Here is a 27,913-nt window from a genome sequence, read left to right as displayed (position 1 = left end):
AAGAAAATCGCTTCTGTTATTTACATAAATACAAGAAATAAATTAATCACTCATATTTTGTTTGTCGCGTCGCTGACGTAATAAAAAATAATTCTATCACGTCAATATGCCTTTCTGGTAATCGTGGTTGTGCCAATCATAAAAAATGCTTTTATGATTTGCACCAATAGCAACAGGCGAAATGTCACAAAAAAGTTGAAGATTTTAAAGAAATTTTGTATGTATTTAAATATTAGAATAAAACGTACATAAATATATAGCTAATACTTATTTGAGTATCCCAAAAAACCTTTGGCTATATTAGCATTATCTGCATATAATTTTATTAGATTTCTCATATTTGTTATTCTTTTTGTATAAAATACAAAAAACCCCGATTATCAATATAAAAATTAATAGCGTAAAATATTTAGTATAAAATTAATTAAATAATTTTTGTAAACTATTTGATTTTTCCATTTCATTTATATGTATATTTAGCCTAAAAGACGTTGGGGTTATGGTCCATCTAGTACAAATATTAAGGTGATAAAAATTTACAATCACTTTGTATGAAGTGTTTTACAGAAAAAGTATATGCGAAGGTTTTGATATCTGACACCGGCTTTAATTATCATGTTCACTAGAATAATACATAGACGTGATAGTGACTCTTCATGCGAAACGACTATCAGAATGTGGGTGCATATTTTCTTACAAATTCTTTAAAATTAACTAAAAGAGATTTTATATTGAGTTTCATACTCACAGAACAAAAATGAAATATAAGAAATAAGAATAAAAGAAAAACATATTATTTATTTTAAATTTTAAAAACAAAAATTCGAAAACACTTTTCAACAAAGTAAAAAACGTCTTGTTTTGTAAGAACAAAAAAAAATTCAATGAAAAATTTTGTGAAACTGATTCCACAACAAAGAATATTGAATAAAAAATAAAAAAAAAAAATACTTTCTATGTCGAAAAAAAATTACGCTTTTAAGTTGATTAAAAAGTTGTTCAATCGCTTTGAAAGAGAATCAACCTATTTCCAATCTGCGAAAAGTAAACACTTTTATGTGTGCATCTTATGTCAAACTGAAAATTACTTTGTAAAATTTTTAAAGAGTAAATTACTAAAACAGTATTTTTGTGCTAGAAAAACAAAAAGGTGATTTGGGAAAAGCATTTACTTTTAGAATTTTGATTACGAAATATTTTCGAAAACTAAAAAAAAATCTAAGTTAATCAATTTTAACTTTCGAAATGGTAATGCGTAAGTAAATTTCCTAAAGCGTGAAAACAATTTATAAATATGAAAAATTAGATTTTCGGGAATTGAACTGTTATAAATATCATCAGATCAGAATTCAAATTTTATATCAAATAAGTATTTCCTCTTCTTAAGCTAGGACAAAGTCACTAATTTTATTATTATGAAGGTAAATTCAAATAATAAGTAGGTGTCATTGATCTTATGCTAGTAATTACAAAACCATTTTTGAATTTTTATTTTTAATAAATTTTTAACATACCTAAAACATAAATATCATTTTTTTTTTACAAGGTAAAATTTATAAAAGTTTATTCAAAATTCATCATCCCAGCCAGACATTTCTACCGGTGGATCACTACCATCATTTTCAAATTTCGTTGGAAAGTATTGTGTATCAATATAACTATTAATTGGACGCTTAATTGGAGATGACATCTGTCTGTTTCTTAACTTATTCCAATCGAATCCATCGTACCAACTAAACAAATAATTATTTTCAATTTAAAAATTTGTAATATTAAAGTCAGTGTTGCCACTTTAGACTAAATGGGTTAAACAAAGGCAATTTTCTACTATTAAATTTGGACTTTATATAAATCTTATGACCATTTTTTAACTTTGTATTAGTCAATCTTACAATATAGGACTATTTTTATTAAGATTTCCAAATTTGTTTTTCAAATTTGCTTCATAAAATTTTCTAAGAGTGGCAACTAAAAAATTTATAATTTATGTATATTGTATTTATACATACCTATGTTTTTTAATATCTAAAATTCCACGCCTTTGATAACCTAATCGTTCAGCTGGGGTTTGTTTACATAAACTTTTTATCAAATTTTGAGCATGTTTTGTGATTTTAGCTGACATTTTAACAGCATCGATTCCAGTTAATATTTGTTGATAAATTTTCATTTGATTTGTACCCCGGAATGGAGTTCTACCTGCTAACAATTCATATATTAATATACCTAATGCCCAATAATCAACAGCACGATCATGACCTCGATCTAATATTATTTCTGGTGCAACATATTCCGGTGTTCCTGCAAATGTATTTGTTTTGCTGCTAGTTACAAGGCGTTTCGCAAAACCAAAATCAACCTATAACAATTATAAATATTTAAAATATAAACTTTTGCAATTCTATAAAAAAATTCTCTACCAATTTACAATAACCGTCTGGGGTTACCATTAAATTTTCTGGTTTTAAATCTCTATAAATTATATTTCGCGTATGAAGAAAATCAAATGCTTCAACAACACAACCAGATATAAAACGGGCGGTTTTTTCATCAAAAAATTTTCTTTGGTACATGATTGTCCAGACATCCCCCCCTAAACAAGCCTCCATTAAGAAGTATACATATTTTGTGTCACGGAAAGTATTATACAATCTAAACAGTGCAATTGAATAATAAAAGAACAAAATTATATTCACTTATCTTACTCTATTATAAACGGTGAATTTCGGCATATTGACATCACTAGTTTTTCATTATATATATGATCTATTTGACCTTGTTTAATAACATCAATTTTTTTAATAACTTTCAGGGCAAAACTAAACTTTTCATTATATGTTACTAAATCAACAACACCAAATGCACCAGCTCCTAAACATGTGACTTTTTTTAAATCTTTCAGTTTAATAAAATCAAACTGACTAGATGGAATTTTGATATCCGGTTGAATGTCTCTATCTTTCGGTTTCTTTTTTAATTCTGCTATTGTTCCTAGGTAATTTATAAATGCCCTGCAGAAATTTATTGTTATTAAAAATGAAATTATTTTATTTAAGAATTTTTATATTTTACTCTCGATCTAGTATAAGACACTCAGTTCCTGGTGGATCAGCATATACGCTAGCTAAACGCTGATCACAATTTAAAAGTGCTTGTTCACCAAAATATTGTTCCCGTTTTCGTCTATCAACAATTCTTTCTTGTCCATTTTCATCAGTTTTCTTAATTGTAACAGATCCCCCACGTATTATGAAAAATAGATCACCCTTGTCACCTTGCCGTATTATACGAGTATCCGTTGGGAAGAATTTCTAATAAAAAAATTTTAAGATCAAAGCACTCAAAATAAATGAAAAGTTCATTTCTTACTCTTTTTAGTAGCTCACAAACTCTTAATAGAACTTCATCCGAGAGTTCCTCTAAAAAAGGAGCTGATTTTAAGAATTTTAAATTTTCTTTTCGTTCTTCGCTTCCTGATATCAACATAATTGTACGAAATTTAGTTCGATCAATTTTCCAAACTTTCGCTTTGGTTTTAGCTAAAAATTTTTTAAAACAATTAAAAGTTAATACCGTTTTTTATTGATTAAATAATTTCCAGTTACCTCTAATTGAAGCAAAACGTTTTGCATTATACAGAATTGCTAATTCACCAAAGACAATACCAGGACCTAACGTTGTCAAGATTTTATTATTTTTAATAACTTCAAATTCACCCATTTCTGAAACATAAATTTCTGATCCTTCTTCATTTTCTTTAATTATGAATTCTCCTTTGTCATAAAATTCAGGTTCCATAGCATCGATAACACGTTTTTTACGTTCTTTATCCATGTAATTGTTTAAAAAATCATTTTTTTCAATAGCTTTTGTAATAAGGGTACGTATTCTAGAGAAAAAGTAAAAAAAAGAAAATGTACCGAACATAAATGTTAATGCTTACGTTTTATAAAAGTACAAAAATTTGAAATAAGTATAGTTGGCCCCTCTATATGTAAGGTATTGAAAATGATATTACTATTACAACTTTAATATATACATAACGGGATTCAATTGGGAAATTTTTTAATACACAATAACTAACTTCAAACCTTATACTTCAAAGCTAAATTGAGTGTACCTACTTTTTATTAAAAGACATCTTTATCACTTAGATTAGCCATGATTATTAAATATTTATAATAATTAGAAATGTGGTGAGAAGTAGATAATGTTTTTTATATAGAAAAGCATTTCATTCGATTTTAAGAGTTTCTACACATAGTTATTATGTTCTACTCTAAATACATAAAAGTAATGCGAACACACACGTTTTTACTGCTTTTAAGAATCCTTAAAGAATTCTATTGAAAATTTTTTTACTTTAAAATTATTATTTGAAAGGGATAGTGTCAAATTATACAGAGCAATTTAATTTTGTTTTAAATGCATTTAGAACATTTTTTTAAAACCAAAGATATTAAATTCAATAAGAATTAGTGGAAAGTTTTACTTATATTCTTAGTTTTAATTCATCATCTTAGCTCTGTTTTAAATGGTATGCATTTCATACAGTTTGCATTATTAATTTTTATATAACCTATTTATGATCCAATTTTTTTATATTTATATTTATGAAAGCTATTATACACTTACTCTTTATCTTTTTCAAATATTGGTATATCGATTGCTTCTTTATTATCACTTCTTCTATGAAATATTAATCCTTTTCTTAAATTCTCATCAGATTCCTCTGGATTGAGAATACTAGTTTTACCTCTTGAATCTTGTGGCGTATTGCTACTTCGACCTGTGTCGGTTCTATTACTGTTACTACTAATGGATCTATTATTACCATTACCACTACTGCTATCATCTGATGATTGTTTTATTTTTGTAATGTCCAATTGTTGATGCTGTTGATGATGTTTATGTTGGTTTTCAGGTTCCTAAAATAATAAAGGAAATAAATATAAAAGTAAACAATTAAGTATTAAAATAACAAATCATTTACAGTTTTTAAACGTAAATTCGTGAATACAATTTTCGCTCGTTTCTGAAATACGTAGAAAGTTATTTCCATTGACCATAAAATCAGAAAATTAAAATGAAAGTTAAATGATCCATTTTATATGAAAGTCAATTTTAAGGTTACAATCGTTAAATTTTTCAACTTTCTTCCAGCTAAATGTCAATGAATTTTGAATGTATCAATCAAAATGATATTTTTTCACTTTATAGTATATAAAATATTTGGGAAATTTTAGCCAAGAAAAACAAAAACTGTTTTGGCATATCATGTTAAATGTCATGCCGTTTAATATATTGAAAAATCATTTAAAGACACGAAATTTATTTCAAGGTTCTTGAAATAGTCGCAAATGTCTTCAAAATTAAAAAAATCTGATGTGGTAAGCACATAACCGATCGCATTGTGTATTGTCTAGTTAAATGAAAGTGTTACAGAATATTATAAAAATGTCTGTTAAATACTTCTTTCCAATTTTTAGGACATTAGTAAGCTTATAGTTAACATACCTAGAAAAATGTAAATTTGGCTCTTAGTAGAATTTCGCTTTGTGCTACCCGAATTCCCTGAAATGCTCACCAGCTAGTTTCGGTAACCAGAACTCAAATATCAAATTTCAAGAAATTTCCAAAAAATTTATATTTTCATTGTTTTAATACGAGGAATTCATACATTAAATTTCACTGAAATCGGTTGATTATTTATCTTTATATACACAAAAATGTATATTTGGCCCGTAGTAAACGTCTAGTTGCCGATGACTGATTTCTTCCAAAACATAGAAATTTTCGCGGACGGTCGAGCTGAGCTTATATATAAAATTTCAAGTAAATCGGTTGAATATTTTCTTCAAAATGTTCAAAAATGTAAAACAGGCCCGCTAAAAAGTGCAGTTCCCGAGGCCTGATATATACCAAAAGTTGATCAATCCGTGCCATGGTGGAAATAAACTTACATATAAAATTTCATCAAAATCGGTTCAGCCGAACTTGAGATACACGCGTGCACACACAGACCGACAGACCGACAGGTTGCTAAAAATAGTTTATTTACACTTCCCTACTATGGAGAAGTACGTTCCCACCGAAAACTCCATATGCAAAATTTGTTGCCATCACATAACCTACCTATTGTTTATACAGTACGGTCGGTAAAACATTATTCAGTGCATTGAATAGATTGCAATTATCTATTTTCCCTTTGTGTGTTAACAGTAAAAAACAGTATTGGAAGGTTTCTTATTCCTAGCAATTTGCCAACAAAATGGAGTGCCAGATTAATGTAACAAGTTATTAGATCAGATAATATCTTCAATTTGTTTTCCAAAATAAAAATTTTAATTTGCATGTTGTAATCTACTTTCATATTATAAGCTTAATAAAACTTACATCAACTTGAACACCAGAATCTCTTCCGTGGCTGCCATTTTTCCCATTATTTTTACGCTGCAGAGTAAAAAAATGTCATTTAATTTCAGTTTTTTTATGTTATTTAAAGAAATATTTATAAATTAAGAATTTCAAATTAGTTTAATATATAAAATAATAAAGGCATTTGGGACGTTAGTAATAAAAAGGGGTATAAAACCTAAATACTACAAGTATATTTGTATGTATATTTGCACGTGAATTAAATGTACTGTTTTGTGTTAGTGTATGATTTTGTTCTTATAATAGTATTTCTTTTTTACAATTTAATTAATTGTAATTCACCTGAACAACTTCTCGATTTTGTTTACTGTTACTCTCATAACAGCTGTTATTACAATCATAATTTGTTTGATAAATATTGTTATCATTACTGTTATAATTATAGTAATGACTATTGTCTTCTTCATAATAATTGCTTACAACATCAATTCTGTTGATATCTTCTTCAGAATATCCATAATTTGGTTTACACTTATTAGCTGAGCCATGAAGATTGCGTTTTGGATTTCCTGCAAATATTTCTAGTTCACTACTAATTTCATCTTCGTCTGTAGTTATGTAACTATTATTGCTAGGTTCATTAATGTAATCATTATTATTTCGAATATTTGTTGGATCAAATGTTGGGTTGGACTGCTTTGTTTTATGTTTTACCGTCAGATTAGGGGTTTTGCTGTCGCCGTTTTGATTTGTGGTAAAAAATTTATTTTTCTCTATATTATTAACAAATTTTTCTACATTTTTCGCAGCTTTTACATCCTTGTCACTAAGGTAAACATCCTTACTATTAAATAATTGAAACAATTCGCGATTACCACTCTTTTTAATTGTTTTTTTGCTATTATAATTTGGACAAATTCTATCTGGATTTTGAATTAATTGCGGAATATTTTTGAAGTTGTCAGTTTTTTCCATCGGAATCTTTTCTTTATTCAATAGTTTCATTTTTAAAAATGGATCAACATAATAATCATCATCACTATTAGAATAATTGGAATCTAATGCAGCCATGTTCTTTGGAATGAAATTATTTTTTAAATTTTTATCTTTGTTCTTATCAAAATCTCTACTACAAATAGTTCTGGGTGCTAATGGTGCTGTTGCTTTTGTTTGTTTTATTGGATTTGAAGTTTCTTTTCTCTTTTCATAATTTTCAATTTTTTCATTTTTTGATTTTAATGGCATATTATGAACGTTATATGTATTAAGTAATAATTGATGTTGCTGACGTATATGCTGTTTTTGTTTCATTTTCAGTTCTTCCAAATAAGGGACTGCATTAGTTATTTTCGATGCACTTGTATATTGTATTGGTTGCCGATTGCGACGTGCTTCTTCGTATTCTTCATTACCAATTAAATTGGTATTCGAAAACAAAGAAACATCCAATTGGTCTTTCTGTTCTTTTTCATATTTCAGTTTTTGTTGTTGTCTTTTATAATAATCGTAATATTCAATATCCTGTTGGGACATAAATCCATTCGGATTTAATAGATGGCGTTGTTGATGTGGACGATTCTGTTGACGATTTAAATAATTTTGTTTATGACGTTTATTATGTGCTAATGGATTATTGAAATTTTTATCATTATATGGCATTACGATAGCTTGTTGCTTATGACGTTCACCTTTATCTTGCTTTTTATTTTCCTTTTGTTTAGCCACAAAAAGTTCTTGTTTCCTTAATTCATTTGTTAATTCAAGTGAATATTTTCCAATTGTTGAATTCAGATCAGGTGGTTTGGGTTTCGTTATTGTTATAGGTGGTGTTTTCAAAATTTTATTCTTATTTGTTTTTGAATCATAACGAATATTATTGCTAACAGTTTGATTATTCTTTGTAGATGTGACCTTTATTGGTTTTTCCTTTGCACTGGGATTGTTTTTAGTTGGAAGGGTTTGTGTTGCATTTACTGAACATGTTCGATTCATATGTTCAAATTTTAAAATTTTATTTAAAATGTTATTTTCATTTAACTCCGAAGAACGTTTCCTTTCAGTTGTTGGTGTAACAGTAATCAAAACATTTTCATTACAATCGTTTACTATTGCCTTAGCGTTTAAAGTTTTAAAGTTTTTGGTTTCGTGATCAGAAACCAAAAATTGCTTTTTATTTTCATTGAATACATCCTTTTGTTTTTGCTTTTGTTCTTCTTCAGGTTCATTAAGAGTAACATCATCGTTTGTAGATAATCCTTGTGAGATAATTTCATTATTATTCAATTTATCTTCACTTAATTCAGTTTCTATATCTTTTTTATTATTGCAATTTGAATCTAAGAATTCCTGTTGTACGTTATTGGTTTGTTCTGAAAATTCTAGTATTGCATTATCATCCAAATTGTTAATGTTATTGTTATTATTACTATTATTGCTATCACTATTATTATTTTGGTTAGTATTGTCTACAATAGAATTAGTGGTTGAATCGTTATTTTGTTGCAGTTGTTCTTGTTCTTTTTCAATAATTTCAACTTCATTTTCAGAAATTTTAGGGTTTTCATTATTCTATAATAATTTCAATTTTGCGCATTGTTATATTGTTGGTATGTTTTGTGAATTTGTGTGAATGTGTTCATTTGCAATTAAGAAGAAAATTTTAAATTTCAATTATATTTGGTTTTTGAATATTTTGTATTTAGTCATTAAGAGTGTATATATTTGCGTGTATATATTTGGTAAATGTTCGAATTATATTTTGTTTGTGTTATAAGAAAAGATTAGAAAATTTTTGTTAATTAATTTTGTGTTCAATTTATGTGGTGCATAACATATTATAATAAGAGGAAAATTAAATTGTTTTTTGATATAAATTTTAAACTTACCGTACTGATTGGCGATGAGGTTGAAGAATTCAATTCATTTTGCTTAGGATATTCTGAACGTTCTGAATGCAATGTATAACGACCAGTATTCTGAAAATAGTAAAAATATAGTTGAATTTTATTTGTTCAAATTCAAAAAATTTAGATTTTTAAGCATTTCAATGTATTTAATAATAAATGTTTCCAGACTATGCAAATTATTTACATAGTTATAAAATTAATTTAGAATCAATGGTATTTCCTATGAATCTTTGTATTTATGGTACTTAGATATTTTTTGAATTGTTATTGTATTTTTTAAAAGATGTTTTTTTCTCAAACAAGGTTTATAGAATAATTCAATTCAATTTTCAAAACCACCAGTAATAGTATTATCATAATGTTTTTTGAATTTGTACCCGATTTTGTACCCAGACAATTTATATTTTAAATCACATAATTTTTTCAAATGATAGCACACTGATAATTATTTTAAATTGAAAACCATTTTCATTCGCCGTTAAACTTTCCATATTTTCCAAATCAAATCAATTGATCAATATTGAATTGTTTATTTTATTAAAAATGCAACACTCTCATGGATGGAATAAGTATTAATCTTATTTTTGTTTTTAAAAATATCCCAAAAATATATTTTATCTCAATAAATACGTTAAAATGTTGTATAGCCGTGCATCGCCAATTTATAAGTTTCCAGATTCAAATTAATATTACAAAAGAAAAATACTCAACAAATCTACAAATTTTGTAAATATCAAAGCGTCTTAAAATTATAAAAATTTCTTCACTTTAATTCGAAAATTAATTTAAATTCCTTGTGCTGGTTCATGTAATTACAAAACAACATAAAAAAAAGAAATTCCAATTTAAAAATCCTATTTAGAAAATGTCAATATTTTAATTATTGATATTATATCCGTTCTTCTCCTCACATTTTTTATGTACATAAAAGAAGCAACAATATAATGTTGTTAAACAACTTAAAATAAACTAAAACCATACACATATAAAACAGCATCGAGTCGTAAGTAAAATTTTGTATATGTTTCATTTATTTAAATGGTACTTGAATTGGCTTTTCTTGAAAGAGGGTGTATAAGAGTATAGAGACGGACTGAATTTTTTTTAATAAAATTTTCCTCGTAATTATTTATTATCCTGTAAATGTTTTAAATTACTTTTTAGGAAAACCGTTACCGATGAACGAAGTTTTTTCGTTAACATGTACAACAAATTTTATCTTAACAGTTTATTATCCTTGTTAGGATCATTTCTTCCTTTATTTTTTTTATTTCTAGATTATTTTTCTCACTTAAACAAAGTTAGTTCTTTTTTCCTCTTATTGTAAATTTTCGACACACTCACGTAAAATAAAAACTGTAAACACAAATATAAATTTGTGTGTGTAAAATTAGCGTATTTAATAATATCAAAGAGATAGTAGTGGTGATGGTGGTAATCTTCCAGATAATAAAGAAGGAAATATTAAATGTTATTACCGTTAACTACAAACTTCTTTATTCTTAAAGAAAATTGTAACCTCATTTTTGCTTTTTATAAACTATGTACGGACAATGACATGGGTATGAGGAGGGTTATGTGAAAAAAAGAATGAGAAGAATAAGATTTTCCCGCTTAAATATTTTTTAAGAAATTGTTGAAAGTTTGTTGTTATTCCACCAGCACCATGAAAATAAGAATTGTTCAAGATATGTATGTATATAAAAAGTAACAAAATATATTGTAAAAATTTTTAGCTGATAAAAGGTCATTAAGTCACTACCAAAAATTAAAATCCACCTTATGTACATTTTATATTATTCATTTTATATGTACATATATACATAAATATAATATTCACGGTAAAGAACAATATTACTGTATTATAATATTTACTTTCTTATATAATATCGTTTTAATGATTGACCGACCTTTCGGTTTACAATTTTTTTTCTCCTTTATCTCACCAGCAACTACCCAAGGTAGCAGTATTCAAGTAATTTTTGTACCTTTTCATCCAGAACATTATCTTTCCTTCCGTCCTTTTTTTATTCAAATGCGTACGTACACACAAGAAGAAAAAAGCTATTTTCATTATAATATTAAAATTTGGAGTTTTTCTTCCTTTTAAAATTCGTTTAAAGATAAAACAAGTATAAGGATATTTTTACTTAATTTTTTAATATTTGTATATTAAATAGCTTCAGTACAATTTTTATAGTTGAAAAATTCGTATATATATGTATACACATATAATATGGAAATTTCCATTTAAAACCAATTTTCATCACCTATTTCACCTTTTCGTTTTTGTTTTGTTTTCTTTTTTTTTTTAGAACATTACCGTTATAAAAATATTCTAACAATATTTTTCCCGTTAATTTTAATATAACACTACTACTATCTACATAATCACACAATTATTTCTTTAATAAACTCTGACTAGCTATGTGCATATTTTTAAATTGTTGAATATTTAAAAAAAAAATGAAACAAAAAAATTTAGGGACAATATGCCGAAAAATATATAAAAATCACCCGTTAGGGAAATTTCCTTTTGTACTTTTTAGTTTCGGAAATGATTATGTTAACCGTAATTGTATGTGTGTAGATATAGATATTACTTACAACAAAATGATTTTTATTACAATATGTGTTCTAAAAGCATATAAAATAAGTGACTGGGTTCAATGATTTGATATTTTACAATCGGGATGAAATTGAATTTGATTTTATTCAGAACTCATATTTAATACAGTAAAAGTTTATTATAACCTTTGCCAATACTGAAAGTCACCGGCTCTTTGCGCTCTCAAATGATTTCTTCGTAAATGTTTTCTTCTTGGTTTTACATACGTCGTGATAATGCTCGTACATCCCCTATATAATATGTAGTGGATTATAAAAATTTAAATAATCAATATTATTAACTACAGTGTAAGTATTAACCTATAGTTCAGTTGGTAGCTTGTTAAGGTGTGATATAACCAATATAAATGATATGGCTACTTTGTGTCAAGGAGAATCTTTTATACTCATTTATTCAAGATAATAAAATAGATATGTAAATATAACACAAAAAAAACAAAAAAACTGTACATAAGTAGAAAAGCAAAATAAAATTGGTTCAACCCATTGCTTTTAAAAATAGCACTTTTCCTTTAAACAAGTAAAAGTGCTGTTCCTTTGAACAAGTAAAAAACCATCTACGTCATTATTTAAATTACTTATATCCTTAAATACTAACAAATATAAAATTATAATATATATTAAGGATGAGCAAAAAAAATTGCAAGAAGAAAGAGTATAATGTTTGAATTCGACGGCTTAGTGAATGAATTAAAATAAATAATTATTTATTTTGATGAAATGGCATTCACCGTTACCTTTTTGATTCTGAACAAGTTCGGAAAAGCTTACAATTTCGGAATTATTAGGCCCTGAAAAATCAAATTCCACATATTTCGAGAGGGAATAACTTGAGAGGAGATGAAGATGAAAAAAACTTTTCTTTCAAAATAAATTATTTATTAGTATTTAAAAATTACTAATTTTTATACCTTTAAAACTTATTGTTTGGAAGAAAATAGGATATCAAGAAATTGAAAAAAGTGGACTTTCGATAACAGCTAATTTTAAAGGCTACCTTTTGCTTTTAATGTTCAACTTTTCGGGGCTGCAGAAGAAGTGTACCGCTTTCTTTCTGCGCTTCCGGAATTTTAAAAAAATTGCGGTTTTGTTAGAATAGTAAAAAAATAGTATATTTTAATTTTTGTGAAGCTACAGCTTTATAAAACAGGAGAGATAGGTACAATTTTTTGTTCCACAGAAATGCCAGAATGAGTTTGCATATAGAATTTCAGCTTTTAATTTAAGAAGTTTTGTAAACTGATGCACAGACAGAAAGAGAAACAAACGGACCGATACAGTAAAGTTAATGAGCTCATTTTATCTTTTTTGTTTTTGAAAGGAACTAAAAGCAAAAGATTGTCTTATGTTTTATATTCCGAGATAATATTATGTAGCTACAAATTATTAAATAACGTTATGAGGACAAAATACATGATAAAATATCCTAATATCCTTATTTATTTATATCTTTGATATAGATATGTGCACCTGCAGCTAAAGTCAGGAACTGATGGAAGTATATATTCGTTTTAATTCTCTTGAAGGAAATAAATAGGAAATTTGAAAAGACAAGTGTAAAAAAAATTGCAAAAAAAAAAAAAAAACAAAAAATAAAATTACTTAAAACTCAAACTTTCTTATATTTTCAGGAATTTATATTTCATAAAAGAAATTAATCGAAAATTTTTATTATGCTTGAAAAATAAAAAAAAAGGAGAAAAGGAATATTTTTTAATGACAAAGCAAAAACAAAAATAACTTTTTTTTGTGTTAATTATAGCAAGTGTTAGAAGTATACTAGAAGTTTTACTCATTCTACTAAACCTTGGTCCTTAATTTGATTTTTTTATTTTTGTTTCGGAAGGACTTTTTAGGGTAGAGTAAATTTCTCTGTCCATTTCTTAAAATAAAAATACGATGGCAGTACCAAAGAATTAAACAAGGTGTAATGAAATGTCTTCAATTATAATCAAATAAAATGTCCTTTCCTTTTCTCTAAGAAAAAGCACTTTTAAAAACTAAGGAGGACCAGTAATTTGTATTTTAATTGGATTGGGAATTGAAATTTTAGGCATGGTAGGGACATATAATTTTCTTTTTTTTAAAATGGCTTTTAAAATCAAATTATCAAGTTATTTCAGTTTTATTTGAACTTTTTCCTTCTATATTAAAACTATTTTTGTTCTCTTTTAGAAAGTTAAATACAATATAAGAAAAAAAGTAAGACATAGCAAACTTATGTTTAATTACGTATAAAAATTGAATTGTCAATGAGATTCCAAACCGATTTGAGCTTTTTTCAAACCAATGGGTTCTATTAATAGATATTTTTTTTTTATTCTGATTCACACTTATACCGTTAGGTATATGACAAACTTCGCTCCATAAGCAGAAAAATTAACTAATACAATTATGAATAAACTAAACAAATGTTTTAAGTTATTAAAATTCGAGAAGGTCTTAATAACTTAATAAATATTCTAGATTTTTTTGATTGAAAAGAATATCAATTTTCATAAATTGCTTCTTTTTAAAAAATTTTTTTGGAAAAACAATTTTTTCATTATCTCGTTCGTCCATTTTTCTCTGGTACGTTTTGTCCATCATGACATTTTGTTAACGCAGAAAGGTAGTGTGAGGCTTTTTCTATCACAATATAGCATAATTAAACACTGGAAAAGAAAATTGCTGCTAAATTAGCCGTTATCTCAAGCCCGTCTTCTTTCGAATTTTTCATATTGTTTTTCATCTAAACCGTAAATTTTAGGAGTCTGAAATTATAAGAAGATTTTAAGTATTGACAAGAAGTATGTTTTATTAGAAGAAACTTTTTTCCACCTCCATCTCCTCTCAAGTTATCGGCTCATTATTTGGAAAATTTCATTTTTTGCCTGCTTATATTTCCGAAATTGCAAGCTTTGCCAAATTTCTATAAATGCAAAAAGCTATCGGTAAATGTCATGCCATTAAAAAATATAATTATATTTTTAACTCACGCGATTAACCTTTAAATCGAGAATTATGTTAAAGCCTTTTTTAATTTTTAGCACTTTCCCAAAAATTTTTTGAAAAAAGTGCTTATTAGTTTCACTCTGTCCCGTCCGTCTGTCCGTGTGTCTGTTTACAAAACTTGAAGATAGAAAGCTGAAATTTTATATGTACATAGATCTTTACTAGAAACTTACATCCGTAGAACAAAACTTTTACCTATCTCCCCCCTCTAGAAGTTATACCCCCCCAAAACCTTAAAAATGGCCTTTTTTAACTATTTGTTGCAAAGAAACCATAAGCATTTTTGAAATTTTGCAAACGCAGAAAGGCACTGGCTTGCTTTCCCTAGCGCGGTATACTATAGTTAAACTTTAGAAAAACCGAAATTAGAAATGGCCGTTCAAATTTACCGTTATTTAAACTCCTTTTTTTCCAAATTTTTGATGTCGTTTTTCTTCTAGACCCCAGCCTGTAGAAGCTTGAAATTTTAGGGGCTTTTAGACATTAATAAATAGTTCATTTCGTTAGAAGAAAATTTTTTTCCATCTCTACCCCCTCTCAAGTTATTGCCACTTTAATTTTGTAAAATTTGAATTTTTGACACCCTATATCTCCGAAACCGCAAGCTTTTTCAAATTTCTATAAACGCAAAAAGTTAACGGTAAATTCCATGACATTAAAAAATATAATTATTTTTCTTAACTCACACAATTAGACCTTAAAATCGAACATTATGTTAACCCCTCTTTATATTAATTTTTGCTTTATTTCAAAGACTGCATGTATGCATCATCCTAAATATATGCAATCCTAGAAATAGTTTTGTATATGAATGAAAATAATTTTAAGTGTGATAGGTATACATAGAAAGCAGAATTTTCACTTGTTGAAGGGAAAAGTGCTACAATACAAACCATTCGTTTGACCCAACTTTATTCTTTGTTTTTTTCAAAGATTGCTTACATTTCTCATACTAAAAGAATGCAATTTTTGAAATATATTCGTATTTTAATAATATAGTACATCGCTAGATTGTTTTTAAGGGCAGTAGTTTCACTTGTTGAAGGGAAAGTGCTAAATTATAAACCATTGGTTTGATCCAATTTTATTATATTTTCTATTTTCACACTTTTTTCTATGACCATTATCCTATCATGCGTATTTGTCGTGACATTATTATGATTGATCTTTGATTAAATGTATTTAATACATAGTTAACTCCTGTCTAAATTTTTTCAAGCAAAACTACTTTGATAGGATTAAGGCAAAAGAGGCTCGCCAGCAAAATTGTTATTTGAAAAATAATTAGGCAATATTTCAAAAAATTTTTAATATTATATCACTTAAATTTGGTAGCTGCTGTGAAATTATAAAATTATTTTTATGACATTCAGATATTTCGAAGACCAATTTAAATTACAATATTTAAACAAACAAATTGAGTAACATTGCCACAATTCTAAAATAATTAGATTTATTTTAAAATTATAGTGGCTTAGTCCTTATATTTTATAACTCCAGGGAATCATTTACAATTGTCTAGAAGGATTGACACAAGCCCATCTTTACTAGTTTTTTGTTATTTAAACTTTTAAATACCTAATTATAATTAGCTCTAACTACGATGAAAAATACAACGAAGCAATGCTCAGTGACAGATATACCATTTTAGGTGCATTACTTCGTTAGATACGCATAATGGGTAAAGTATTCAACAATAATTCTCATTAAATTTAATAATAATTCAGCATTGAAACTTTCTTTAATTCAGTATTATCTTTATTATATTTTTAGTCATTTTAATGTATAATCACTAAAATTACCGATTACAAATGCGCCAAACTTTGTGATCTAACATACACCTTATATAAGTCGGTTAAGTGGTTTTTAATCTAATGGAATTAGGTAACATTTAATTTTTGAATATCAATTGAAAATGCCAAAATATAAAGAAAAATTATGTATATGAGCTTGTTACCGTTTAAAATTTTTAATTATCTATATCTATTTGAAGAAATCTCTTTTCATGCAATTTTACAAAAATACATATGAACAGATAATAAAATTATTAAAATTTTTAATCGTGTTTTTGAATTTATTTTCTCTAATTAATTAAATATTTTAATTTATTTTTTAAGTACCTTGAAAACAGTCGGTCAACCGCTTCCAATCTTATCAAAAAATATATTTTTTTCACTCAAAAATTATCAAAACTTTATGTGATTGAGAACTGTAATCAGTTGAGTAAAAAATATAATATATCAACATAAATATATAGATACATAAATAAATACATAAAATTAATTTTCATTATTGCTTTTTGTCAACGTTGACATTCTACGAAATTGAAGAGAGTATTGGAAAACTTTCAGCTCTAATGTCATGAAATTTCAGAAAACGAAATAGTTTTTCTTGTGGAAATTCACTTCTCCATGTTGGTATACATAAACTCTTTTTAGGGAGGAGGTCTGTCGGCTCCTCTTAGGCCCCTGTTATGACACAGGTCTCAGGAACTGTGTCTTTATCAAAATCTGATTTTTTTTTTTGATCATTTTTAAGAATATATTAAAAAAAATCTTCTTAAAATTTTATATATAAAACCCCTATGACAGTACGACGAGCTACCTTTCGAAGAAATCTGTTATCAACAATCGAACTACAAGCAGAATTTACTTATAACGACCTTGTAGAGAAAATAATAAAACTAAAACCGATTTCCTTGAAATTTTATAATTCAACTACAGTTATAAAAAAAAACGAACTAAGAATATCGTGGCTCGCAGAAAAAACTTAGAGCCGACTTTACATATTCTGCCATATCTTAAATTAATTAGTTAACAACATTTCTTAAGATTTAATACTTGGGTTCCGTTTTCTAGCGAGTCTAACATCAAATTTATTTATTAATATTGTAGAATATAGGACCACTGTGATACAAAAATGATGACACGTTGCATCGTATTATAATTTTGTTTTTTTCGGACTTTTTTATTAACTTCAACAAAAAATAAAAGCGAAATATTGAATTGCAAATGTTACTATACTATACTATTCAAACACTTCAATTTTTAAAATATTTCGTCTTCACCGACCGCATTGCGTACAATATTGAAGATTCTGTGATGGCACCAAATTTCGGTGGGGGGGAAACGTAAATAAATTATTTTCAGAGAGAAATAAGTCTGCCAATGAATCTGTAAATTTTTTGGAAAGATCAGGGCTCGGGAACCGAACTGGGGGCAGATTTTACATTTTTTACCTTATATACGGAACAAATTCATAGAATTTCTTAAAATGTAATATTTCAATTCTGGTTGTTACCGAAACTAACTGGCTAACTCTTTAGGGAATACGGGTGGCACAACGCGAAATAATATTAAGAGCCAAATTTACACTTTTCTAGATACGTTAACTAAAAGTTTACTAACTTACTTAAAACTGAAAGGATGTGCGTGCTCAAAAGGTATTTTCATAATCTTCTGTAGGCAATGCATAAACTAGGTCGGTTATGTGCTGAATTAAAAATTCATAAAATCTTTATTTTAATAATAATTATAATATGTTTTTGAATCAAAGTGCCTTATGAAAATCTTAAATCCTGGCTAATAAAACAGGCTTTAATATTAAAACTCAATCGAATTCCTTAGATATGACATTTTTTTACTTCTAATTCATTATTGAATTATTTACCATAAAAACAACAACCTGATTTTTCAAAATATTTATTTAATTATTAGTTTTATTTAATAACGAAAATGACCGAAATAAATTAAAACATATTTAAAATAGTACAGAATAAACAAATCTCTTTTAATATGAAATTTATATGACAATCCTTGTTTTAATCCTTTGCTATTTTATTACAGTTCACTCTTATATCATAGCAAGTAGAGTCTATAAAATAGAAAATGTATCAATAGGTTTTTAATAGAAAACTATTAACCTACAAAATAACTTTAAAAATAAATATAATGTTTTTTATTTTATTTTTGTAAATAACCTCCATTTAACCTTTAAATGCTTTTTTAAATGTACATATATATAAAAATTACTTCTTTAAAATAGCTCTTTGAATCTTTGACATTCTTTTATACAATGTATATAGTTCTCACCACTATGACAACCATTAGAAAGGAAAACAAAAATATTTTGATACTTAAGTTTTTTTTTGTTTGCTTTTCTATATAACAAAGTCCGGATTTGACACATTTTAGAAACCCCAAAAAAGAGAGAAAAAAATTTTAAGATGATTAGGAACCCAAAGTTATCAAAAGAAAATTAAAATAATCATCAATCATTCTATTATATAGTTACCTTTGTAGGCACACTACATGCATACATATGTATGTATTAATGTGTATAAATTATCTAGGTGCGTATACAAGTATAAATGTATAAAAAAGGATATTAATCGAAGGTCTATACACTTTGTAGAATCTCCTTCTTTCCTATCCTGTTACTGTAAAATATTTTAAGTTAACGTAAACGTTTTTAAGTTCAAAAAAAAGGTTATACTATTATTGTATTTTTGACCTTAACAAGCGGAAAAATTGTAATAATTTAAAATGAGAAAACCGAAATTTTCTTTTTTTCAGAACTAAATATTTTTTTATATTTAGCATAGTACCAAGAAAACAATATTTTTGCAAAAATTTAAAAAATACTTTCATTTCGTAAATTTCTCGATTTACGGCAATTTAATTCTTACTTTATAAAAACAGTTCGAATTTTCATAAAAATTTCATAAATTCCCTTTTTCTAAGTATATTAATTTGATTGTACAGGGTTTTCAGCATGTTGAAAAAAACTTTGGAAAAATAAGCATATTTTGGTAAAATAAGCTACATTCTGTACGTCTGTTTTAAAAATTTTTTTACAGTTTTAGATAAGTAAATTAAATTTTGTACATAAAATAGATCTTGCAGAAGATATTATTATTCTCTTAAATAAAATATTTTATTAAAATATGTAAAAGAGGAATCATTTCTTTCGTCTTAATAAACTACTTGTATGAGCACTGTATTAACCCTTCAAATTGATCATTATCTTGAATCGCAGTTTCTTAAATATTGAAAGTAATTTTTCTACTAATCTGCAATTCATTTTTCTACTAATCTGCAAATTAACCAAATTAATCGTTGAAATTAACAATTTTCAGTGGATAAATATTTAATTTGACTAACCTACAGACTTATTAAAATATCAATTTATTAAAAGCTTTATATTAAAATAAATTTTTTGAAAGTTATTTGAACAATGTTCATAATTTTATACAAAATTGTGTGTAAACTATTTCAATACATAATTTTCATTTTTTAAACCAGAAGCTATATAAATATGAGCTCTAGACCGAAGTAGTCAAATGGAAATGTGCCATATTACAAGTCATAGTTAAATTTAATGTTTTCACATATTAATACTGTATAATTAATAAATAAGCAAAGAAAAGTTGTTGGCTCTCACTCTCTATTAAAAATAAAAAAAATATATAATCATCACGTTGACATTAAAAACCGAGAAAGATTTTTTCCTCTTCATACTTCATTTGAATTCATCAAAATCACAGCTTGCAGGCAATACTGCCGACTGAATTTAGTTCTTTCCAAAATGAACTAAACATAAACAAATTTGATAATTTTGCTTGCAATAACTATAAACATGTTATATAAAAAGTAGAATTGTAGATTAAGCATAAATATTTCTCTAATTATAAAGCATTTTTCATTCAGTTTTAAAATTTTAGTAAGTTTTAAATAACTCGTTCTTAATTTGGACAAAATCTGTTGAAAAATTTAAAAGTAAAGGAATGGATATAATATGAAACTTGAATTTTACTCTTTGGATTTTACGTAACATTTCCTTGCTTACGTTACCAAAAGTATTTGTTTTTTAGATCTATTTACAGTTATCTTTATTTAAGGATAAAATTTTTAACCCGATTTTTATATCACGGGAAAGACATAAAGTATATATCAATGTACCTATACTATCTGCAGGAGCATAATGTACATCTGGAAATAATCATGTTTAAAAAGGATATTGACTCACTCTTCAAAATGGTGCTGATATTTACAAGTAAACAGCAACAAGTTCCATATAAAATTTCTTCCTTTATTTTATTATGAACATCTAGACTATTTTAGTTTTATTCCTTACAATTATTAACAGTTTCTAATTTTGTTTTCATTTTTGTTTTTTGATTTCTTATACATACTCCTATTTTTTCGTTTATTTTCATTTAACAAGTTATAAAGGATACTTTAATATTTTTATTTTTGTTATTTTTTTTTGTTTTGCTTCTCATGAATAGTTTTGCCAAAAATTTTTCCTTATAAACTTTTTGATAATATTATTTTTTCTACCTTTAAAATATTTTTTTTTACTTTGGGCCAGGATTCGTACGTATGTATAGATAACATCGTACAATAGTAAATATGATTGTAGGTATGCTGGTATGGGAAATTTTTGCAAAAACATTACTAACATGGTAATTCTAAAAATATTTTGAGGCTATTTTTCGATAAGAATTTTTTTCTTTACCTTACTTTTTGTACCAATTTTTATTTGTTTGTTTCCTTTTTTTTAAGGTTAATGTTGGAAATTTTAGTTTTTTCCCTCAATATTTAATAGAATTAGCATAATGATAAGTCGACCCAAAGGATTAGAAAAGGCAGAAAAAATTATATAGCTACATAGACTTTTTTCTCTTTTTTTGCTTATGTTGCTTTGAATATGAATTTTATAAAATTGATATAGAAATCGTTTTTATACAACATTTACACAAATAACGCAATTTTTGAAGGAGAAAAAATGTAGCATTGAAAAGCAAAACCTTTAACGTTTATGGAGCGTAAGTTGGTACTGCAGGAAGATATTAGGGAATTTTCTAAAATTTAAATTAAATTTTGAATTTAAAGTTTTAAATTATTTTTATTAGAGTGTCGAATTCAAGTTTACTGTTATAATTAATTTAATTTACTTAGTTTCATTACTTAAACTTAATTTCCAATACGTGGAAAAAATGCTGTTTGTAAAATGAATACTTTAATCCATACTTCATTTTAAAAAAATTTTTTTCTTTAACTTCTTTTGGAAAAAATTATATTGAATCACTTTATTGCAGCTAATATTCGTTATAAATTTTGTTATTATTAAATTAGACAGGCGGAAAATTCAATATCCTAGTGTTGTACTATTGGTTTATCTTTTTTCGATTACTTTTCACATTAAAAATGCTTAAAAATTTCTATGGTTTCGGATATTAGTTCCAGATATTATTTAAATTAAGAAGAAAAAATATTGGAAAATCCTTGGAAATTCCTGATTTAATATGAAAGGAAGGCATTTCAGAGATGAAATTTTTTACTTTGATTATGGTAATAACAAATGGGTATTGGTTAGGCTATTAGGATTTTGTTTTTTTTTTTTGTTTTCTTGGATATGCAAGAAACACTTTACGTTTTGTCATTAAAATATAAATTTTATTAAATGTTGTGCTCAACATTTCATTTAAATTTAATGTTTTGTAAAAAAAATAGAGATATTCAAGAAAATATGAAAATTTAATTTTAATACGAACAATAAACACAACAGAAAAGAATTCTATAAGAAATAATGCAAAGTATAGTTTTGGACTGTTTTTAAATTTTGCAAATTTTAATACATAAGTACACATACAAGCATCTCAAAAGAATTTACATTAATTTTGAATATATTCTGGACTTGACCAAATATTGGTCCCAACGAATAAATAAATGAAGTAATTAATTTTGACGTATAAATAAGGAAATTCTAAATTAGGAAATTTTTAAATAAGGAAATTTTTAGGTGTTTGATAAAATACTTTCAAGTGAAATTTTTATTAGATCAAAAAAAAATTAAATTATCAAATAAATTTTCAAATTATCAAATAGTATCTGAAATCTTATCATAAAAAGTGGAACATAACTATTCAATTTAGATATTAAACACAAAATTATTTTGTGTGATCATTAAACTATTAAAGTAGAAAACCAAAAAATTCATTTAAAATGTCATTATTATCTATTTATACACAAATAAAATTTAAAGTGTAAGAACAAGCTTTAAGAATATTTCTCCACCCTAGATCATTTACAATATTATTTTAACTTCTATTTAGAAATGCAATTAACCTATGTTGAATATTAATCAGTAAACATTAAGAAACTATTAATTTAGATAAGGCTCAAAAATTAATGAGTTAATAGTGCTCAATAATGGAGATACTGTTAATGTCACTTATTCTTATATTGTAGAATACAATATTTTAAAAACATTTGAAAATAGAGGCGTCTGACGTGGTTTTGTTTTGAACAAGTCATCTTTTCAAAATACTAGATTGTCATATATATTTGTATTACCTAAATTTTGGGAGGTCTTGCACCAAGACATACGATTTTTATCGATCTTTGCTGTTATTATAAAACTTAAGTTAACTTCACTGAAACTCAGTTAGCAAATTTTTTCTCCCGTTTTTTTACACGTTTGTGTTTTCTAAAATTTGAATGAAATGTTCTGTTGTGCCTTTTCAAAAAGGCAGTTGTCTTATTAATAATTATATTCACAAAATTTTGGAGTTATAATAATGGTTTTATACTGCACATTTGCAAGTACCAGGTTTTCAGTTTTTTTCCTTCTTAATAATAAAACACGTTTCCAACTTGCATAGCAGAGTTCTGAGATAGGTTAATATTGTAAGTGATATTGGACCTCAACCAAACTTGCTTCGTTGACAAGTCTTTTGACTGCAGTTTATATAGAAGTAGCTTGTGTCGCGACTCAGTTTCCTGTTTGTTTTATTTTTGTGTTTTTTTTCTCGTCTTTATTAAAAACAATTAGCTTAATAACTAACTTTATGTATCTCATCATAACGCACTCTAATTGCTACAAATTCGTCATTATTCTACTAGCTATTGAGGTTTTCGAGCGATTTCAACTTTACATGGTAATTGATACTTTATAAAAATTTAAAAACACTTCGTATTTTTAAATTTTTACAACCATAAATGCATTCTAACCACAGCCTAAGAATTTTTTAGCAGTTATCGCCTACGGTTCATTGGTATTTCATTTCTTATATGAAATATAATAATAACTATCTGTCACTATTTAAAGAGTTATAAAATATTACAAGATAAAATTATTAAGATATCGAGTAGTTAATTATAGCTTTTATCAATAAGTAATAATAATAAAGTATATATTTAAAGGAAATCAGTCATGAAATTTAAAGAATTTTTATATGTACTTTGGATATCATATCTACTTATATAACAGTTTCTTACAATAATTATATCGATTGCAAAAAAAAGACAATTGATTGATAAATTAATACTCTTATAGTTATCAAAAGAAAGTATTTGTGGATTGCTATTTCAATGATAAAAATATGTTAGAAAACATTCATAACCATTGAATTAGAGATTTTTTAATTACAACTTCATACTAACGAATATGAATTTAGTATTATGAATACGGAAATTATTGTTGCTGCTATATATTAATATTAATTGATAAAATACTAAGAAACAAATGTTTAATTTTAGAATGACTAAGCCATTTCATAACAAAGAAATTATAAGTTACTATCAACAATAACTAATAATTATTGAAATTCAAGTGAAGGCTAAAAGTTCATACTTAATTTATTAATAAAAACTTAATACGTTATATACTTAGCTCTATAAATATGAAAATTTAAATTTCTAACATTTGTTCTGACATTCTAAAATTTAAGATCCATATTTTAAATTATTTTTTGTATGCTTTTTGATACGTCAGTGTCTGTGCTTATATTTGCATGTCCTTCTGTCATCACCTGTTTATGAATAAACGTTTTTAGCCGTTCTGAAAGTGGCTGTTAGACGTTATAGAGCTGAGCAATTATAAGTGTTGATAGGACGCTATCTCTAATTAAGTTATTAATCGACTGATATTACATATATGATGCATCACTGAAAGAGTACGAGTTTTTGAATTTGGAACTTGACCAAAAATTCCAACCTGTTCAAGAGGTCGGAAAAATTCAAAAGTTTTGTTTGATAATTCCTTAAGAGTTCTATTTGTTGAGCCGTAGGGTCAGGAAATCAAGCCTAAGAAAAATCATGGTACTGGTATAGCCACGATATAATTTCAATTAACCACCGTTTAAATAATATGCAGATGGAATACATTAATGAGGAATTGATGTTTATTCAGAGAAATGAAAAAATTATATTTATTAAGTATACACATGATTAAAGTTCTTACATCTAAACATGTATTCAAATTCAATGTTTTAGAAATAATCAAATATATTTACCGCATTACTATTTTCAATTATAGTTGTTTTATTAGCAGCTGTTGGTGAAACTATTGGTGTTGGGTTAAATCCATTACATTTTGTGAATAATTTTCTTATACAAGCCATCTTCTTTTTTCCATACACTTAATTTTATGTTTGCAAACTTATTTTTTTTTAAATACTTTGGTTTTAATATTGCTACTTATTGCTTTTCTGTTAATTAATTAATTATTTACTTAATATATTTAAATGTAAATTTTTTTCACTTTATAAAGATAAATATTAACCAAATATTTTTTGTAATAAAAATATCATATGATTTTAATGCGATTAAAAATTAATTAATATAAAAATAAAAATTCACAATTTAAGAATGCTACTATTCAGTTATTGAAGAAAAAGAAAGGCTGCAATTCAATTCAAAGATTAAAAAAAATTTATTTTAATAATGGTTACTATTATTCTTATTATTTATTATTTGTAGTTCTATTATTCAAAGGTGGTATTATAACCTACATAATGTTAAATAACTTATTCAAGATTTACGTGAAGAAGCTTAAATACTAGTAACTTTCACTTGATTTTAGTAAAACTTGTATAATACGTAAACGCGTTCTAATATTTTTAAATTTGTCTTGTTAACTTTTTGTATTTATAAAAGGTAATTATTGTAAGTATAATTGTTATTTTTATTATTATCTTTTAATTAAAAATATTCGATAGGTAAAAAATGCTCGTATACTCGTTTCGTATTTCAACATATTTTATTGAGTCACAACACAGTTGATGTTTGCATAACCTTATAAAATTAAATAAGAAAAATAAAAAAAAAGTAAACCATTCAAAAATTATAAAAAAGTTTAGAGAAAAACGACGCTAACTTTTTAACCTTTAAACATCACAGTTAATAAAATATAAAACAAATAAAAATGAGAAAACAACGATGATACAAAAGTGTTCTTAAGAGTAAATATAATTATGCATGTATCATTAAAAGAAACAATAACCACACCACACATAATATAATCATATGAATAAAAGTTATTAAAGAGAGTACAGCATACAGCCTCATGTTATCTTCATATTAAATAACATAGAATAACAATGTCTGTTTTATTAATTTCTTTCAGTGATATCAAAATATGTAAAGTTGTGTGGTAATTTTAATTAAAACTAATTTTACCCGCGAGAATAATTAAAATATACCTAAATATAAAAAAAAAGTGGAAAATATGAACAATTCAAAGAAACCCCAGAATATTTAATTGAACTTTTTTACTCTGTATTTTTTTGTGGAGAAGTACATAAATGTTTATTGGTGTATGTTGAACGAGTATTTTATTTGAGTCTGTAATGGCCTTTTCATATTTTTCTGTACACCTGTACTAAATGGCAAAAAATGCCTGTACCTCCGACGCCGTTCTAATTGAAAGTGTTTTTGTTTAATATAATTAATTAGATTCGGATATTAATTTTTGATAGGAATTTGAAATATTATTTATTATTGTTAGTGTTAAATTACAATATTATCATAATTTTTTTATATACATACACATATAAATATCCTTGCCTGAGCACTAAAAATTTTCATAAAACTGTTTTATACTGGTTTTTAATGAAATTATTATTGAAACATTAATCATATTTTTGTGGTAATTATTTGATTATATCCTGTGTTAACATTCTTTTATAGAAATACGGACACATGCAAACCAATTACATAATTATGTGTAAAGAATAATAATAAATTAATTAAGTGTATGACTTATAGACTAAGTGATTTAAAAATTACTTGCCGAACAGAACTTCGTTTAAAGAATTGCGTTAATAGTTAACACCTCACCAACTCATTGAAATATGAAATTTTCCCAGAATAAGTTTACATATAATATGCCATAACCTCAAGAATAAAATAATACTTAAATACTAACATTTTATTTATTAATTTTTTATATTAGAAAATTTTAAATAAAAATTTTTTAAGTTTACAAATTTTTAACTATTTTGTAAACACTTTCTCAAAAGATTTTTTATTTTTAATAATTCGATAAACTGCTGCGAAAAATGATAAATTTTCAATAATTATGAAATTTATTTAATATATTGCGTTATCCACTTAGTAAATTTTTTTTTTCCACCTTAACTAACTACCGATACCATAGCTTTAATTTAATCAGAGCTTTCCATTTAATATAAATTATATTTTATTAAAGCTGCCACTTACTATAGGTTATGTTGTTATTATTTCTGTTAAGTACAAAGTACCTTTTATTACCGTGAAATTGAAAATATTTTAAAGAACTAATTGAATTCATAACCGTATACAATATTCGGTTCATAACTTTTTTCATAGCAATAAATTTAAAGTTTTTTGTTCAATTATTGAACTGAAGAGAGAAAAAATTAAATGAGATTTTAAAAAAATTTAGAGAATTAAAAACTATTTGAACAATCAATCGGGCGACACCCTTTTATTTTCCGATCACCACTAATTAGTTAGAGCGTTCAATAACGACTGTTGTAGCAGAAAGAAAATAGGAAATTTCGAACTTTAAAAATTTTTTTTTTATGTTTTTTTTTTTCCTTTTTTATTAATTACACTTTAAAATAATTAATTTATATTTGTAGCGACTCAACACCTGTATGAATGTATAAATTAAAAAAAAAGTAGGTATAATTCAAACGTGTGAAATACTTTTTATTTATAATGAATTTGTGTGTATGT

At 25.7% G+C, this 27,913-nt stretch overlaps 1 protein-coding gene across 1 annotated transcript; it reads right to left on the bottom strand.

Moving 5' to 3' along the window:
• Positions 1-1,453: 1,453 nt before the first annotated feature.
• Positions 1,454-25,436, bottom strand: LOC129612441 (cGMP-dependent protein kinase 1). Its single transcript, XM_055526032.1, has 11 exons — positions 25,207-25,436; positions 9,264-9,353; positions 6,397-6,453; positions 4,636-4,928; positions 3,606-3,889; positions 3,370-3,539; positions 3,073-3,311; positions 2,706-3,011; positions 2,421-2,652; positions 2,010-2,359; positions 1,454-1,733 (listed from the first exon to the last, which is right to left on the bottom strand). Exons 1-11 carry the CDS (start codon positions 25,312-25,314, stop codon positions 1,568-1,570), a joined length of 2,295 nt encoding a protein of 764 aa, XP_055382007.1. The 5' UTR covers positions 25,315-25,436; the 3' UTR covers positions 1,454-1,567.
• Positions 25,437-27,913: the final 2,477 nt, after the last annotated feature.

Source organism: Condylostylus longicornis, unplaced genomic scaffold (genome assembly GCF_029603195.1).
Source record: "Condylostylus longicornis isolate FDR11 unplaced genomic scaffold, ASM2960319v2 ptg000072l, whole genome shotgun sequence".
Lineage (NCBI taxonomy): Eukaryota > Metazoa > Arthropoda > Insecta > Diptera > Dolichopodidae > Condylostylus > Condylostylus longicornis.
The sequence above is the reverse complement of the archived record's forward strand: the minus strand, read 5'-3'. Positions and strand labels throughout refer to the sequence as shown.